This window comes from Rhinolophus sinicus, linkage group LG09 (genome assembly GCF_036562045.2).
Source record: "Rhinolophus sinicus isolate RSC01 linkage group LG09, ASM3656204v1, whole genome shotgun sequence".
Taxonomy (NCBI): Eukaryota; Metazoa; Chordata; class Mammalia; order Chiroptera; family Rhinolophidae; genus Rhinolophus; species Rhinolophus sinicus.
This window is the reverse complement of record NC_133758.1, coordinates 19,424,045-19,439,844: the sequence shown is the minus strand read 5'-3', so window position 1 is coordinate 19,439,844 and position 15,800 is coordinate 19,424,045. Positions and strand designations below refer to the sequence as shown.

The following is a 15,800-nucleotide window of genomic DNA, read 5'->3' as shown; positions in this document are numbered from 1 at the left end:
GGGGAGTTGGGGAAGACGAGTCTGGTTTCCGACAGGTTGAACGGGAGGCGGCCAATGAAGCTGCAGTCAGCAGCAGAAATACGGCCTGGATTTGGCAGGAGCCAGAGATGGACGAAAGTATTTCAGCATCCCTGCTACAGAGATTGGGGTGGCATCGACCATGTGAGTGAGTAAGGACAGAACTGGAAGCAAATGTCAAGGTGGGGTAGAGGCAGAATTTGGATCAGAGCAGGCTGAGGTGGGAGGGAAAGTGAGCAAGTGTGGATGAGTCTGGACGCTCAGCGGTGGACGGCATGTGAGGAACAGGACCCTCTGAGTGAGTTCTCACTCAACACGCCATTAGAGGTCAAGTTCCCTCAATGCAAGAAGCCTTCCCTGACCACTGCAGTGATCTTCAGTGTCTGAACTGAACATCTGCTGTGAGATGCACACATGACTGCACTCTGTGGCCCATTCCGACGCGGTTCTCTACTGGATTCGAGGGTGCACTGTCCCCAACACCCCTGTAAGCAACAGGAGAAGCGGGAACTGCATCTTCTCATCCTCTTGAACCTGCGTGGGCAGCAGACAGTTAAATGTCTGTGGGCCTGTACTCGGCATATAAACCATTTGGGGGCTTAAGATCAACTATTCATCCTGCTGACGACCACAGACCTTCTCGAGGCTGTGCTGGCCTGTTCCCTGCTTCCCATGAATTCCTCCTAAGGAAGCAGGAAGAAGCCAGGTTTCCTGGGCCTGACTCCAACCACCAGGAGCTGGACCAACGCTTGCACACACTTACTGGAAGGGGAGCTTCTCGTCGTTGGGCTTGATACATCGGACATAGTGCGGCGTGGTGGCGTTCAAGGTGTCCATGAGCAGGTGAAGGGAGGTGCGGAACTGGGGAGACAAAAGTCAGTGTCTGGTTATTCATTGATCTTTACATTTTGTGAAAGTATAATAAATACAACGAAACACCCACAGACTGGTGGTAGCAGTTCTTCCTATTATCATTTTGATTATTATTGTTAATCCGGAAGGATAGGACAAAATGCAGACCCAGGGTCTGAGTCTAGCTTTGACACTCCTGCCTTGCTCGATGACCAAAATCAAGTCCTTCCCATATTTTGGCCTCAGGGGGTCCTCAGACCAAATGGGGGGAGTGACTACCCACTAATGTGTCTAACTCAGTGTTATGGAGCGAAGGAGAGGAAAGGCGAGGAATGCTACAAGAGACGTGCCTGGAGGTCTGCTACTTCTAAACCCAAGGCCCTGGAGCCTGGATACCTGAGTCCGGGCTTCCTGGCAGTGACTGTACATACACGAAATGTAAAAGGCAAATCCACTGAGACAGAGAGGTCAGTGGTTGCCAGGGGCTTGGCAGGCACTCTCGTCTCTTCTCCTGGGAGACACTGGACATAACAGCCCACAAAGACCACACAGCAGGAGCGATTGCCGGTTTTCTGGTCCCCAGGCTTCCTTAATCCTTCTCCCCAATCTGCAGACCTCTCGACCTTCTTGCCTCTCCCACTAGGCATCTAAGTTGTTGTAACGTAGTCCCACCCCAGGGATGAAATGCACTGTCTGGCACTACAGTCACCCCCTTTCTCTCTCCCGTCAGTTCCCGCTTAAAAAGGTTTCACAGTTTCTTTCTTTAAACAGCACAGAAAGACTGAGGGGGTGGCCAGGGCTGTGGCTGGCAAGGCCACCGTGGCCCCTACCTCGGCAGCCATCCTTCACCTACAGAGGCCGGCCCTGCCCAGAGGTCATGGCCCTCAGCTTTCTGCCATGAGCCCCAGGACTGACCTGGTGGCCCACGGTTTTCTTGTGCTCCTTGTTGGAGGCTTTCATTTGGGGTCTGGCGGAGCGGATGTTGATCTTTGAAGACGAGCCCTTTCCAGATGTGGTGGGGGCCGGAGCAGAGTCTTTGTCATCATGAAACAAGTCAGCCACTAGTGGGAACTAGAATCAAGCACAGGAAGAATACTGTGAAAACAAGAGCTCTTGGACTTGATGTTGCTTAAACTCTTTGAAAGTAGCTTTCCAACATATATCCAAGAGAATTGAAAACACACGTCAAAACATGCACACCAACGCCCGTGAATGGCCACAGCATGGAAACAACCCAAATGTCCACCAGCTGAGCAATGGACAAACAGAATGTGGTACGTCCATACAATGGAATATTATACAACAATATAAAGGAGTAAAGTCCCAACACATGCTACATGGGTGAACCTTGCACACATGACAGTCATAAGAGATCCCAGTGTGTGATTCCATTTACATAAAGTATCCAGGGAACAGGAAGTAGTTTAGTAGTTGCCAGGGGCTGGGGGAGGAAAATAATGGAGTGACTGCTAATGGGCATTATTTATTTTTTTTGTTTTTGTGAGTAATGAAAATATTCTAGAATTTAGAGTAGTGATGGTTGTACAACTTGGTTAATATACTAAAACCCACTGAATTGTACACTTTCAAAGGGTAAATTTGTGGTGTAAGAATTCTATCTCAATGTAAAGAAAAGAAGGAGAAAAGTAACTTTCTCAGAGAACCTTACTTAACCTTCACTTACAAAGACGGGCAAAGTTTCCTTTCCTTGTGGTATGGTGGAAGGCAGCTATGTTATAATAGAACTATGTCTTATTAATGTTTTCCACACTTATTATGGGCTCTTGTAAAGTTATTTAACATCCCTGAGTCTTAATTTCTTCACCACTATAAAGGAGATGGGAATGTAGCTGCTACCCCTGGAGTTACGAGACTAAGTGTGACCCTCTGTGTGACCAGGGTGAAGATCAGGCCAAATACAGGTGCTGGTGGTACAATGAGTCCCAGCCCTCAAGACACTCAGCCCTGCCAGCATCCCTTGGGGAAGTCAATGCCCGGGCTAGAACCGTGCGGTGAGGCCTCCGCCACGTGCCTGCCAGTGGGAGAGGGAACAAAGGGAATGCACAGGCTCCACTCATGAGCCCTAAGCCACCTCCAATCCCATCAGGCTCGAATGCTACAGCCTCAGACTCGAGGCTCTGCTCCTTCGAACCCCCACCCCTGCAGCTTTCTTCCTGTAACCCCCAGACATCGGTGTCTCCACATCTCCTACCATCACGTCTAAAGGTCTACTTCTGAGGGCTCCGCAATCTTGATCCCACTCTCTCCCTCTCAGACAAAACCTTCTAAAGCAATCACGCTGGTCACCTGGCTGTCCCATAAACCACACCTGTGATTTCCATCTCCACACCTTTGCTCATTGTGTTATTCTGAAACACCCCACCCCCTTCTCTCTGCTCATCTTGAGAGGCCCGCCTGTATCCTCCACGCGCCTTTTCCAGCTCACTCCATCTACTCACGTCTGTCGCCCCCAGGCTCAGCCTGTGCCACCTGGGTACCAGCTGAGGTCTGTGCTAGGCCCTGAGCCCCACGCTGCCTGAGCCTACAGCCTCCTAGCCTCCCCCTCAATGGCGGAGGAGGGCCAAGGAGAGCATTCAAGCGGACAGTGCATGTAAGCATCCAGAAGAGTGCCCAGCATATAAGCACTCAAACACGATCTAGTTTTATTACTTGTATTAGGGGGTATACAGACGAAAACCTCTCTATACTGTGAAAGTACAGATGCCTGAGGAGGTTATATTTTTGAGCTGAACAGGAAACGCAGAACCACAGAATGTTAGATCTGGGAAAACAATAAAAACCAACTCTCAAGGTAGCAGGTAAGGGGAGAGTGGCTCTGGAAGGAGGGACCTACCGGAGGCTTCAGCCTCCATGTCCCTGGCGCCAGGCTCAGTGGCCGGCACTGGCTCTCACAGGGCTCTAAGTTAATGGCTGAGCCACGGCTAGAACCCCGGCCTCTGGATGCCCAGGTCGGAGATTGTTTCAGCACACAAAGGTACCCGGTCGTTCACATGAGCTATATCAAAGAAGGGAAATACACATGGGTTTCAGACAGTGTCCAAGGCACCTGTCTGTACAGCACCCTCCTGGAGGCTTTCATGGCTGCCAGGGTTGATCTCTGAAGGGAAGCCCTTCCCAGATCGGGTGGCGGCAGGAACAGGGTCCTTGTCATCATGAAAATATTAAGATTAAGTACAGAAAAGGACACTCCATGGAGCATTCTTCCAACTGACAACACCCTCTGAAATTCCTAGCAGGAGACTTAGGCCAAGGAAAGCTTAAGGCTCAACATCATCTTCACGTGAGGCTACAGGTTTTAAATGAAAGGCACAGCTTGTGTTCTGACCCTGCCCTGCATACAGCTTCCCAGCCCTTTCACAAGTTCAGTCCCAGTTTAACCGAGTATTTACTGAGCATCATGCTAATAGCTCGGGAAGTAAAAGAATCACATAAAGGGCAGATCCAAAATACACAAAATAATTCAATGGCATCAGCACTTCCGATGAGTATCTCAGGGGTATTCAGAAAGTCCTAGAATGATATCAGTACTAGGTGATAGTTAGGGACTTTTTACATCTCCACCCGTGGTAGGCCCTGGCTCATCCCCTCCTGCAAGCAGACATGACTGACAGGACAGTCTTGCTGTATCTACGTGTGTGTGATGTCTCCACATTAGTACATTACACTGGTGGCACAGAACTGCTCCAGATCCTGGATAACTTCATTATCCAGGTGACTTCATTCATTCAAAGGCAGTTTCTACAACCTTATTAGGTAATCTGCGTGAGTTGCAGGGGATGTGATTGGGGGTATAAAACACGTGGTGACTTTCCCCCAGCCTCTTGGGACTTTTTGCCATTTGACCTCCCCTAGGACACACCTCGTACCATTGGCAATAACGTAAAGGAATTTCCCATGAGAAACTAGGGAGACACAGATGCCTTGCTCACTGAGTATTCCTCAATTTGAGGATCTCTGATATGCTTTGCATATTAAGGTAACTTGTATGAATTCCATAGCTCAAAGCACACTTTTCACCAAGGCTTGAGCCTCGTCCTGTGCAGAAACACTTTACAATCACAGAGGAGTACGTGTGCTCACCCACATGTACAAGGGTGTGATGGCTGATGCTCAAAACCAGCATCAATGCTGGTTAAAATTATGGCTGTATCTTCTATATCAAGGATTTTCTTTCTTTATTTCTTATTTTGAGGGCACAGCTCACAGTGGCCCATGTGGGGATTGAACCGGCAACCGTGGAGCTACCAGCATCACACTCTAACCAACAGAGTGAATCGGCCACCCCTCTCAAGTATTTTAAACTAAAAAGAAGATACAAATTACTTCCTCCTACTTCACTCATAGGTATTTTCAGCTTTCATTTTTTAGGAGTCCAATTTTAACGTCAAAAGTAACTATACACCAGTCAATATTCTGTTTTCCACCACCGCACATTAGCTAGCCATGTGGATTACAAAGAAATCAGACAATCCTCTATGCGTGTGCGTGTGCACACATGCACAGGTGTGCTAGGAAGTCCCACTCTTCACGTTCACAGACACACCAGCCACCAGAGGCATCTCTCAAGTTTACTGCCGTGATCCACATGCACATAAAAGGCTGTGATTCTTTTACTCCATGGCCTGGCTTTTAAGTTCAGTCTAAAAGCACCAACTAACAACCTTCAGGCCAATGACCGTCTCTGGTAAGCAGCTCACATCCGTCCTCACTGCTGGCTACGACGGGGCTGGAATAGGCTGATGACACTATGAATGCCACTAGTAAAGGCTCCCGTATTCCTGAGTAAAGCACACACACCCTGAATCCCCCATCACGGCGCCTGGTTGTCAGGCTTGGAGGGTCACCCTAATGAAATCATTAAGGATGTCTCCCTGTTGCGGCTGCCAACAGGTGACAATTTTGCTCCTGTTCTCAGCATCTTTGAAATGGATCCTCTTCCTCCTCTTCATGCATGGTATTCCAAAGTCATAAATATCACTTCCTTAGAATGGAAGGTAATTAGGCTGTCAGAGGAATAAAGAAGACTCAGATATGATTTTGTGTGTGCCAACATCATAAAAATGATACTTCTATTAGTACTGGATTCCACATGCTTTCAAAGAAGAGAAAGTAAGTATTAGCTCACTGAATGTCAAGACTAAATGGATGGGTTCATTCATTCATTCGTCAATACTTACTGCCAAATACGTGACAAATACTGTTATGGGTTAGGAACACAAAAATGAACAAAAACAAGCATAACCTCTTACATATCATGGAGTTTATGGTCTAGCATGGAAGGTGAACTCTGATCAATTAACCCCACTGTTCAAAGCATATGGACAAGAAAAATGAGTGCCCTAAAGGCAATAAACAACTGACAGAAAGACTTAACACAGTAACAGGGCGACTGAATCAGGGGTCCAGGGTAGGGGAAACCAGGAATGGATTCTCGGAGGAAGGGGTGTTTGAGCTGGTGGGTTAGCTGAGGTGAAGGAAAGCAAGTTATGCAGTAGAAGTAACTGCACATTCAGGAAACTAACATAACACCAGTGCATCCAGAGTATACACAGCAAGTGGGGAGCGAGAGAGACCAGCTCACTCACGCAGGCAGGGCCTTGGGTGAGGGTTTTGGTCTTTATCCCAAGGGCAACATGACAAGTTGGTTTTGTTTTACATAATGGGAGCTAACGTGTAATGAGCAGTTAGAATGTGCCAGGCGTATATGAACTCATTTAATTCTCCCAATGTAAACACAATTACACTTGTTTCACAGGTGGGGAAACCAAGGCACAGGGCCCAAGATCACAGAGATAGTAAGTGGCAAAGCCTGGGTTTGCACCCAGACAGCCTGGCTCCAGAGACTGAAAAACAATATTCTATGGAGAGGAGCTAAGACCAGCAATGTTTTGGAAAAGATCACTCTGGCTGTGGCATACGAAGAAGCTGTAGTCCCTGCACGTGAAGCGCCGTAATAGGTGCCCAGAGGAGTTGAGAGACTAGAAGAGCTTATAACCCAGTGGATCTCTAGGAGGCAAGGTGAAATAGCAGAAAGCACACAGAGCAAGGGTCAGGAGACCTGACTTTCAGATGTGACTCTGCCACTTAATTAGCTGCACGACCCATGGCAAACTTCTAACCTTACTAGATTTTAATTTTCTCATTTGTAAAAGTGAGGGAATTGAATCAGATGATCCTTTAAATCACTCCCTGACCCAAACAGCTGAGTTTTCTTTTCTACGTAATCTCTCCCTGTTCACTGCCTCCTTCCCCTAAACACGTACCTGTGTTCAAGTGTCTTTTTATGCTTAAAACCCTCCCCGTTCAGCTGTTTCTCCTCTCTCTCCCTTAACCCCCAGCCATCTTGGGCAAGGCGTCCACACACACCACCTTCCACATTCTCCCTTCTCAGATTTCCCCCCATCAAACACTCTCTGGCCTCCCCTGACCCCCATGCTGCAGAAACTACTCTTGAGAGCAACTTTTGGGGACTGTACTTGCCAAATCCAGTGCTTGAAAGTGGTGCAGTTTTCTTCTTCATCCAGTCTGACGTCTTTGCAGGCCTCCATACCACTGACCCATGCGTCCTCTCTCGGAAGACCGCTTCTCTGAGACTCAGCAGGAACACCTTCCTCCAGCTCCCTCCCCACTTTCCTCACTTTCCTTTTCCAGAACCTTGCACTGGCCCAGCTTCCTGCATGCCTCTCCTTCACGTCGCAGTTTCTCAGAACCGCACTGTCACCATATATCTGTCCTCTCTCACATTCATTCCCTGGATGGTCTCCTTCATGCCTATGGCTTCAACTACCACCTTCGAGTCTGCCTCTGCAGGCCTGATCTTCTTCCCCTACCATGACACACAGTTTCAACTACAGTGGTACCTTGGTTTTCGAACGTCTCCGTTGATGAATATTTCGGTTTAAGAACGCCATAAATTTTATGGATCTATGGTATCATTAGATAGCAAAATTCATGCTAAATTTGCAGTTTTAGGAGTTGATTTTAAAGGTCTGGAATGGATTAATCCACTTTGCATTACTTTTTATGGGGAAACCGTGCCTCGGTTTTCAAACGGTCTTCCAGAACGGATTACGCTAGAAAACCGAGGTATCACTATATTAATATCTGCTCAGCGTCTTCCTCCCTCTGAGTGTGCCACTGGAAACTCCAAATTTGATGTGGCCCCAACCTCACTCATCTGCTGTCTTCCCAAATTTAAGTTCGAGATCCTGGCATCACCCTACTTCTTAGCCCAGTCAACTACCAAGTTCTGTCCATAGTGAAGTCTCAGCACTCCTTTTCTGATCAACCAGGACGCTGCTGCCCTAGCTCAGCTCTGCCTCGGAGCTCTCCTGTGTCGATCAAGTCACTAAAACTTGAGTGCCTGCCCCCAGCACGCCTTCATCCAAACGTATTCCACCCAGCAGCCAGAGTTTTCTCTCAACACACACTTTATCCAGTAATCCTTTGTTCAGAGACTAGTTGGTCCTCACTGTAAGAAAGCCACCATTGCACATACTAACTGAGAACAGGGGGAGTGTCAGGGACAGAAGAGACTGGAGGAAGTGGGGGAGGGGACAGCCCAGGCACAGGGGACTCTGTGGACTGGTGCCAGAGAGCCAAGGCACCTGGGAGAAAGGGTCGGGTGCCCATTCAGCCTGGCACCAAGACATTTCCACAGGGAAATAATCGGAAGCTGAAGACAGGTTCACATTTTAAAGACATTGCTGTGATTCAGTTTGTTATGTTCAAACAAGACCCTGATTAAAATATTATAATTCACATACTTTCTGAAACGGATTTCCAAATGCTTGAGTCATGGGTAGAAGTTACCAACTGCATGATTACACTATTTGAGAGGCCTATTTTATAGAAATCATTAACAGTGGCTTTTCCTGTGAAAAATCTGTTAAGTTCTATGGCCAGGAGCATGTATCAAAACCAAATGAGGAACTTTGAAATCAGAGTCAGCCAATCAGAGTATTTTAACATTTAAGTCCCTTTTCTCTTGCTTCAGAGAAGGGTGTATGTGTGTGTGTGTGTAAATTTCTCCAGGCAGATTTTAACCTATGAGGGCACCATGCTATAATTTAGGTACAAACACAACCCAGGTTTACTCTGGAGCATCTGTATTTTAGTTTAAAAGCTATGTTTCATTGCAGGTCCCTGCTATTGAGACTGCACTTTGGAAGAGGTCGGATCTCTGGGATGGAGAAGAAGAGGCGTTTGCTGGGACTTAACTCTGGGAAGGAGCAGCTGGACTCATGTGCTATTCAGAATTTGTTTTATAAACTCAGCGAACATACAGAGACATCTAGTTTGACCGCAGGACTGAAAGACCAAGAGGTACCCTGTTCGACCTTGGGCTGTAGGCAATAGTAAATAAAAGACCAGGCAAGAAATATTGATTGTTGCACCACTCGCCCCCATCCACCCACCTGGATAACGGGCTGGGCAGACAGGCACCTCCCTGTCCCAGAAAGGGCCCAACTATAAATAAACCTCAAGTCTCCATGAAAAGTTGTTACCAAGTTCTTGCTTGACTAGAGATCCATGCAAAGAACGCACTTCTGAGTAAGGGTGAGAAAGCTGTTTTTTCTTTAACTAACTCCACTTATGCTTTTAGAGAGCTATTGCAAAGTCTGTTTAGAAGCTGACTAACCAGTAATGGAACTATCATAATTGATCTTAGGGCAGCCATAAGAAACAATATCCACCTGGGCCTTTTAAAAAATTTCCTCCCTTCAATGTTGGAAATACTCAGATAATACCTTCAAAAAACCAATTACTTCCCTAATACTGTTTGTCACTTATTTGAGTGTCCATAGGTACTGGCTTTCGTATTCTCTGCTATTCAAGTTTATATATAAATTTTAAAAGCCTGAGGCAAATCTATTTGAAAAGGGATTAAAAGAAATATGAAAATGCTTTCCAAAGACCATTTGACAGTTTAAGAAAAATGTCAATTACAGATCTAGACACAGCTGTTGTTACCTTGGAAATCACGCCTATTCACTTCTGTTTATAAAAACATAAAACGTATTTCCATTAAAACATACATGTGAAACTAAAATAAGACACGCTATAATAAGCATTTGATTGGGATCTCTCGCACAGAATCTTATCTTTAAAAACTGTAAGCATAATAAAAAATACATTTTCTTTTCAATCAATTCTTTTACATGGTCAGTGCTGCCCATTTGGAAAAAATATCTCCAATTTTTAAGAAAGAAATATTTTTGCTTAAAAGGGTTTTAAATGGGCTTTGGAGAAAAAGTCTCAGCATTTCATTTTCCTATATTGGAAAGGGGATGATGATATTGTTTTACCTACTAAAAATTTTTGCTCTCTATAGGGTTTATTCTAAATATTGGTAGAAGCTTTCCAACTGCCCGCACACACTGATTTTAAACAGGAAGCCAAATTCAACCAAATACCTTTAAAATCAAGTGGTTTATAGTGTATTGATTATATCTCAATAAATCCATTATAGTAAACATAAATTAAAAATAGAAAATAATGATAAACATATATTTTTAAAAAGCAAACATGTTTGCTCAAAATGGAATCTGTGGAGCACCTATAAGGAACCAGTCACTCTGTCATTCCTTGGTGAGTTGAAGTCAAGCTGAAGATAAAGGAGACGGGACGAAAGCACATTTGGGCCCTGTCTGAGTTACTCCCATGTGACTCTTGGCCCCCAGAGATCATCACGGCCCAGGGTAGGCAGCTTGGGGCCAATATGGCCTATCTGGCCTCCGGACCATACTGGTTTCAACACCCCTTCTGCTGGGATGGAATGCAGAGATGGCCTCAGGACTGCCTGCCCAGGATGGCCCTTGCTGCCTAGAACTTGCTGGCATCATCTTGACCCACTGCTGACCCCTCTGACTTACTCTCAGTGCCACCCTAGAACAGGAAATCTTCAGAGGAAACATATTCTTTTCAGATTTTATTTTCCAGACTGATAAAATATTGCTTTTTATAACAAACAAAAACTGGGAGGGAAGAACTTCCATCCTTTAGTGTCTAAACCAAATCAGTCTGTGAATAACAAAGTCATGTTTTACTTAAGTTTCTATTTATAGCTCTGATAGCTGAGAAAGCAATTAACTACATTCTAACCTGGTAAGCAGGGAAACAGGCTTCACTAATTATACTCCCATTAACACCGTTTTATTTCACTGCTCTTGGAGGAAGTTCTTCAAACATCCCTTTGGCTGCTAAGGTACATGGGAGCCCTCCATACCACGCTGTTTAATTATACACAACGACTTGTTAATTTCTTATCAGGGATGCCACACAAAAGAAAAAAAGCTAGTAGATTTCCCATAAAATAAAAATACTGGGGCAGCACGGTGGCTCAGGCGATTGGAGCGCCGTGCTCCTAATGCCGAAGGCGGCCAGTGAGCTGTGCCCTCTACAGCTAAGACTGTGAACAAGGGCTCTCCCTGGAGCTGGGCTGCCGTGAACAACCAGAGGTCGGCGTGGGCTGCTGTGTCCTGATGTGTCCTGATGTGTGCTACCGTGAGTGGCTGGTGGCTGCACTGGCTGGCAGCTGTGAGTGGCCGGTCGGCAGCCATCGTGAGCGGCTGGCAGCCGTGAGCTGCTGTGAGCAGCAGACCAATGACCAGCGACCGACAGACCACCAGTCTCAGCAGGGTGGAGTGCAAGGCTCATAATACCAGCATGGGTCAGGGAGCTGTGCCCTACAACTAGACTGAGGAACAACGGCTTAAAAACCAGGGGAATGAGAGGGTGGAAGGGTGGGGGCAAAAAAAACAACACAACAATACTAAGTAAAACTATGAATTTACATACAGGATTTCAGATTTATCTCTGCTTAGTGAGATGAAAACCAATTAAAAAAACATTGGTCATTAACTCCATGCCATCGGGCCTTGTATCTTTCTGGATCTTTTTCTCTTTAACATAGAGTGAGAAACATAAACCTTGGAGGACTGATGTGAAAACTAAACATTTTAAAGAAAATAGAGGCTCAGTAATCAATGAGCTTTGAAAATGTGACAATGACAGAGGCTGCCAGACACATCTGTCTGTCCCAATGATTTAAAGCACACGTCACCTCCCTCTGCTTTGTAGCTGCAGACTATATAGAGTCCATCAGCAGGGCTATGGTGACCTAGTGTCCATCTTTGCTTCGTCTTTTCTGGGATGTCTGAAATGGGCTGGAACAGCCCAGGGGGCGAGTTGGCCCTCTTCCGGGTAGGGCCTGGCAAGCCAAGCCCCTCTTGGCTAATCTGAGCGCTGCTGAGGGTTTGCTGGGATGGGGGTGGAGGGGGTGCGGGAGGAGTGGGACTCTTGGCAACAAGGTCACTGGTTCTTTAGAAATATCACTCGGTGAAGGGGAAAGCCAGAGTTGTGGCAGGTGGGTAGAGAAGAGAAGGGAGTCGGTTACTTTGAAGGGCAGATTGCAGACCTGTTTTACACTCAATTTAGCAATACCTATAAACTTTAAGTGCATACTCCTTGAACCATCAATTCCACTTCTAAAAATTTACCTGATGCATAGAATTGTATAAGGAAGCAAAAATATATGTAAAGGGCATTCGTGGCAGCATGACTTGAATTTGCAAAATATCAGCAGCTGTTTAAAGAAGTAGATATGTACTCACATAGACAAGTTAGAGGGGACAATGTGTAATGCAATTCACTTCAATCGTAAAAAACTATACCAATATGCTTATATATGCAGAATGGGAATTCATGAAAAGGTGGGTCAAGGGCATACTTTTACACATTTCTATGCGAGAATGCTTTATGAGCCTGTATTTCATTTCTAATAAAAAATCTGGTACCCCCAATCTAAAATGATACCCCCATATAGAAACAAAAGAGTTGATAAGAGCAGGCCTGAGACTGCTATCCTTAGAAAGCCCTGTTTATAAGGCTGACCCTTGGCTGGTGTCTGGGAACGTGGATTTCTGGAGGGTTTTCACCAATTCCTGACAATGAACCCCTAAACTGTTTTTGCAAACGGTGTGGCTTATGCTGGACACCTGCTTTCCTTCCGGGAGTGTGGAATTTTGTACATGCTAGGCAACGGGTGCCTACATAACTGACTCCCAATAAACACCCTGAATGCCTGGACTCAGGTGAGCTGCCTTGGTAGACATGTCACACGTATCACAGGTCAGAACTTGCTGCCGTGGGAAGCAGGCCCATTCTGTGCGACTCCACTGGGAGAAGATGCTTGGAAGCTGTGCCTGGTCTCCCCTGACCGTCCCCATGCACGTTTTCCCTTTGCTGCTCTGCTTTGTAACCTCTGACTGTAATAAATCATGGCAGGCATACAACTATATGCTGAGTTCTGTGAGTACCCCTAGCAAATGATTGAACCAGGGGACTCCCCACAAACCCCTATTATTCTTTCCCATAGCACCTTCTTGACTTTCACAGCATTACCAAAATTAGTAACTAAACTGTACATCTTTTGCACTAGACCATAAGTTCCATAGGTTAACTATATGTATTTGCTATCACTACGTATCATACAAATATCAATAGAATTAAAAATAAGGAATTAAAAAATACCCTCAGTTATTAATAAAAGATGTGTGTAAGAGATTCCTTTTTAGATTCTGGGAACCCTGAGACACACTCAAGACAAAATCAATACAACAGCAGAACCAAACTCCATTATTTAATGGAAAGTAACCCAACTCTCTCCCCACATCACTCATTTGTGCTCCTACCTGAAAGGAGAAACTTGTAACAAGACAGTGAAGTTTCTCAGCCCTCTGCAGCCACTGTCTGTCTAACAGGAGGTCACAAGGGCCTCTAAGCTTCTAGGAAAAGCACGATGAGGAAATACGCGCCTAGTCCTCAAACACCTACTTCTAAGCTCTCCCTGCAGCTCGTAGCTCTTCCCTGTCCCCATCACCACCACCCTCATGAAAAATTAAATAAGTCATAATAACCACCATGGACTAGAGAGTGGAGACTTGGCAGCTTGAAGGTTAAACTTGTGTTGAACTCCAAAGTACACTTGCATTTCCCCAAAGCAAATCTGTTTCCGTGACAACTAATTTCCTGATCTTCCAGATATCCAGAGAGGATACTGGGCAGGGGTCTGTCCTGGGCTACCCACATGCTGGCACGGACTCCAATCTTCCTGGCACCCCCTGCCTTGGGGCCACATGATGTAATGGGATTTACTTGCCTTTATATCCTCGGGTCCATTTTGCTGGGTGTATTTTCTCCATTGCATTATCTCACCCTATTGCATTCATCTAAAGCTTATCACAAAGAGAAATTAATCTGCCATTTCTAGTGTTATCAGGCCCCTGCAGTGAGTGCCGTATCATGTGGTCTGAGAGAAAATCTCCTCAGTCCTGGGTCTCCTCTGAAGGGCTCCAACCAGACAGCATGTGCCTGAGGGCATCAGTCTTCCAGAGCAGAGGTGCCCACGCTCCCCCCTGGCTGCAGGACCCTCTCCCATGCCTCCTCTCTTTTCACAGTTACTGTGTGTGTGTGGATCGGTCCACTCACAGCCCACTGGAATGTAAGCAACTGCAAGGAAGAATCTGTCTTATTCCTCTTTGTACTGACGCTGGCTGGGTGTGTTTAGGGCAGTGTCTCACCATGTAGGTGCTTAATAGATATTTGTTTACGTGAATCGGTACCTTGGTTCCTCGACCTGAAGAATGGACACAATATTTGCTATCTTTTTGTTATGGTCATGAGACGAAAATAAATTCTGGAGATAACAGAAAGTAACATTCCAAGACAATAGATGTAAGTGTCCCTTAAATCCTACCTTCTATCTCATTTATTGTAAGTGTTTGCCTATAGGGAGGCTCCACAGACCGCTGAACAGAAATTAAACGCACTAGAAACTAGAGGCTCTGGCTGTGGACATTCTTGCCCCAGTTCCCTGCATTTCACGCTCTTTACCTTGCTGGCCTTCAGGATGTTGATCTGCTCTTCATACACCGTGTCTCTGTTTTTCTCCAGAAAACCATCAGACAGGTACTCCACCTGGGGCCACGGTGGGAAACAGAAACAGGAGTTAGTGCTGCAGCCTGACCTGCTTCCTTCAGCAGCTGTTTCAGTAGTTTCCTCTCATCCACACTGTTTTCTGAAAATAGGTGTAAGTGGGAAACCCACAGATGTGCCTATTTAAAATGCAAACCCAAGATGTGGTCAGGACTGACACAGAGGGAATTGGGTATTCATTTTGTGGAAACACATGTTTTCAAAAGGAGTTCCCTTTAATAGAAGGCTTCCTTTGGGGGCTGTGAATGCCTCTTGTCAGCCATACCCCAGACCTACTGAATTAGAACCTGCGTTTTAACAAGACCCAGGTGACTTACGTGCACACTGACATTTGAGAAGCACTGAGCTAGTGCACACAGAACAGAAACCCACGTAGAAAAATTCTAAGTATCTGCCAGTTACTGGGAAAGGAGCCACCCCAAAAAGAGCACCACTCTTTCCTTTTCTCTCTCAAGCTCCAGGAAGACAGAGTCCTGACTTCGTTACAGCTGCCATATTTCCAGGAAAGAGACCCTCAATAAATATTTGTTAAGCATGCGATTAGGCGACTACGACCACCCACTGGAGTCCTGCTGTGTCGTGACAGGTAGGTCCACTACAGAGAAGGTGCGGGGACAGAAGAAAGAGCGGAGGGGACCCTATTACAAGACTTCGGGCGGCGTGAATTTCAACGAGATGCCTCCCTCATAGCCCAGAAACCCCGAATCTATGTAGGCTGGGGCTAACGGAGCCCCAAAGGCCACAGGGAGGAGACCCACCTTATCTGCGAAGTGCACGACGATGAAGGCTGTGTTGGACATGCGGGGTTTCTGGAAGTGCTGGCTGCTGGAGTGCCGGTCATACAGCTTCTGAGCCCAGTTCTGGTCAGTTCCTTTGGGGACCTGCGGAACCACAAAACCAGGTGCTTTGTG

At 46.2% G+C, this 15,800-nt stretch overlaps 1 protein-coding gene across 2 annotated transcripts in view; it reads right to left on the bottom strand.

Moving 5' to 3' along the window:
- Positions 1-15,800, bottom strand: part of MYO5B (myosin VB) — a 312,690-nt gene that overhangs the window by 81,647 nt on the left and 215,243 nt on the right. For both annotated transcript variants that reach the window (XM_019721483.2, XM_019721491.2), the window contains exons 13-16: positions 15,648-15,770; positions 14,788-14,871; positions 1,786-1,941; positions 782-879 (exon numbers count right to left, since the gene is read on the bottom strand). In XM_019721483.2, coding sequence (XP_019577042.2) covers positions 782-879; positions 1,786-1,941; positions 14,788-14,871; positions 15,648-15,770 — 461 coding nt within the window. The remainder of the gene's footprint in view (positions 1-781; positions 880-1,785; positions 1,942-14,787; positions 14,872-15,647; positions 15,771-15,800) is intronic.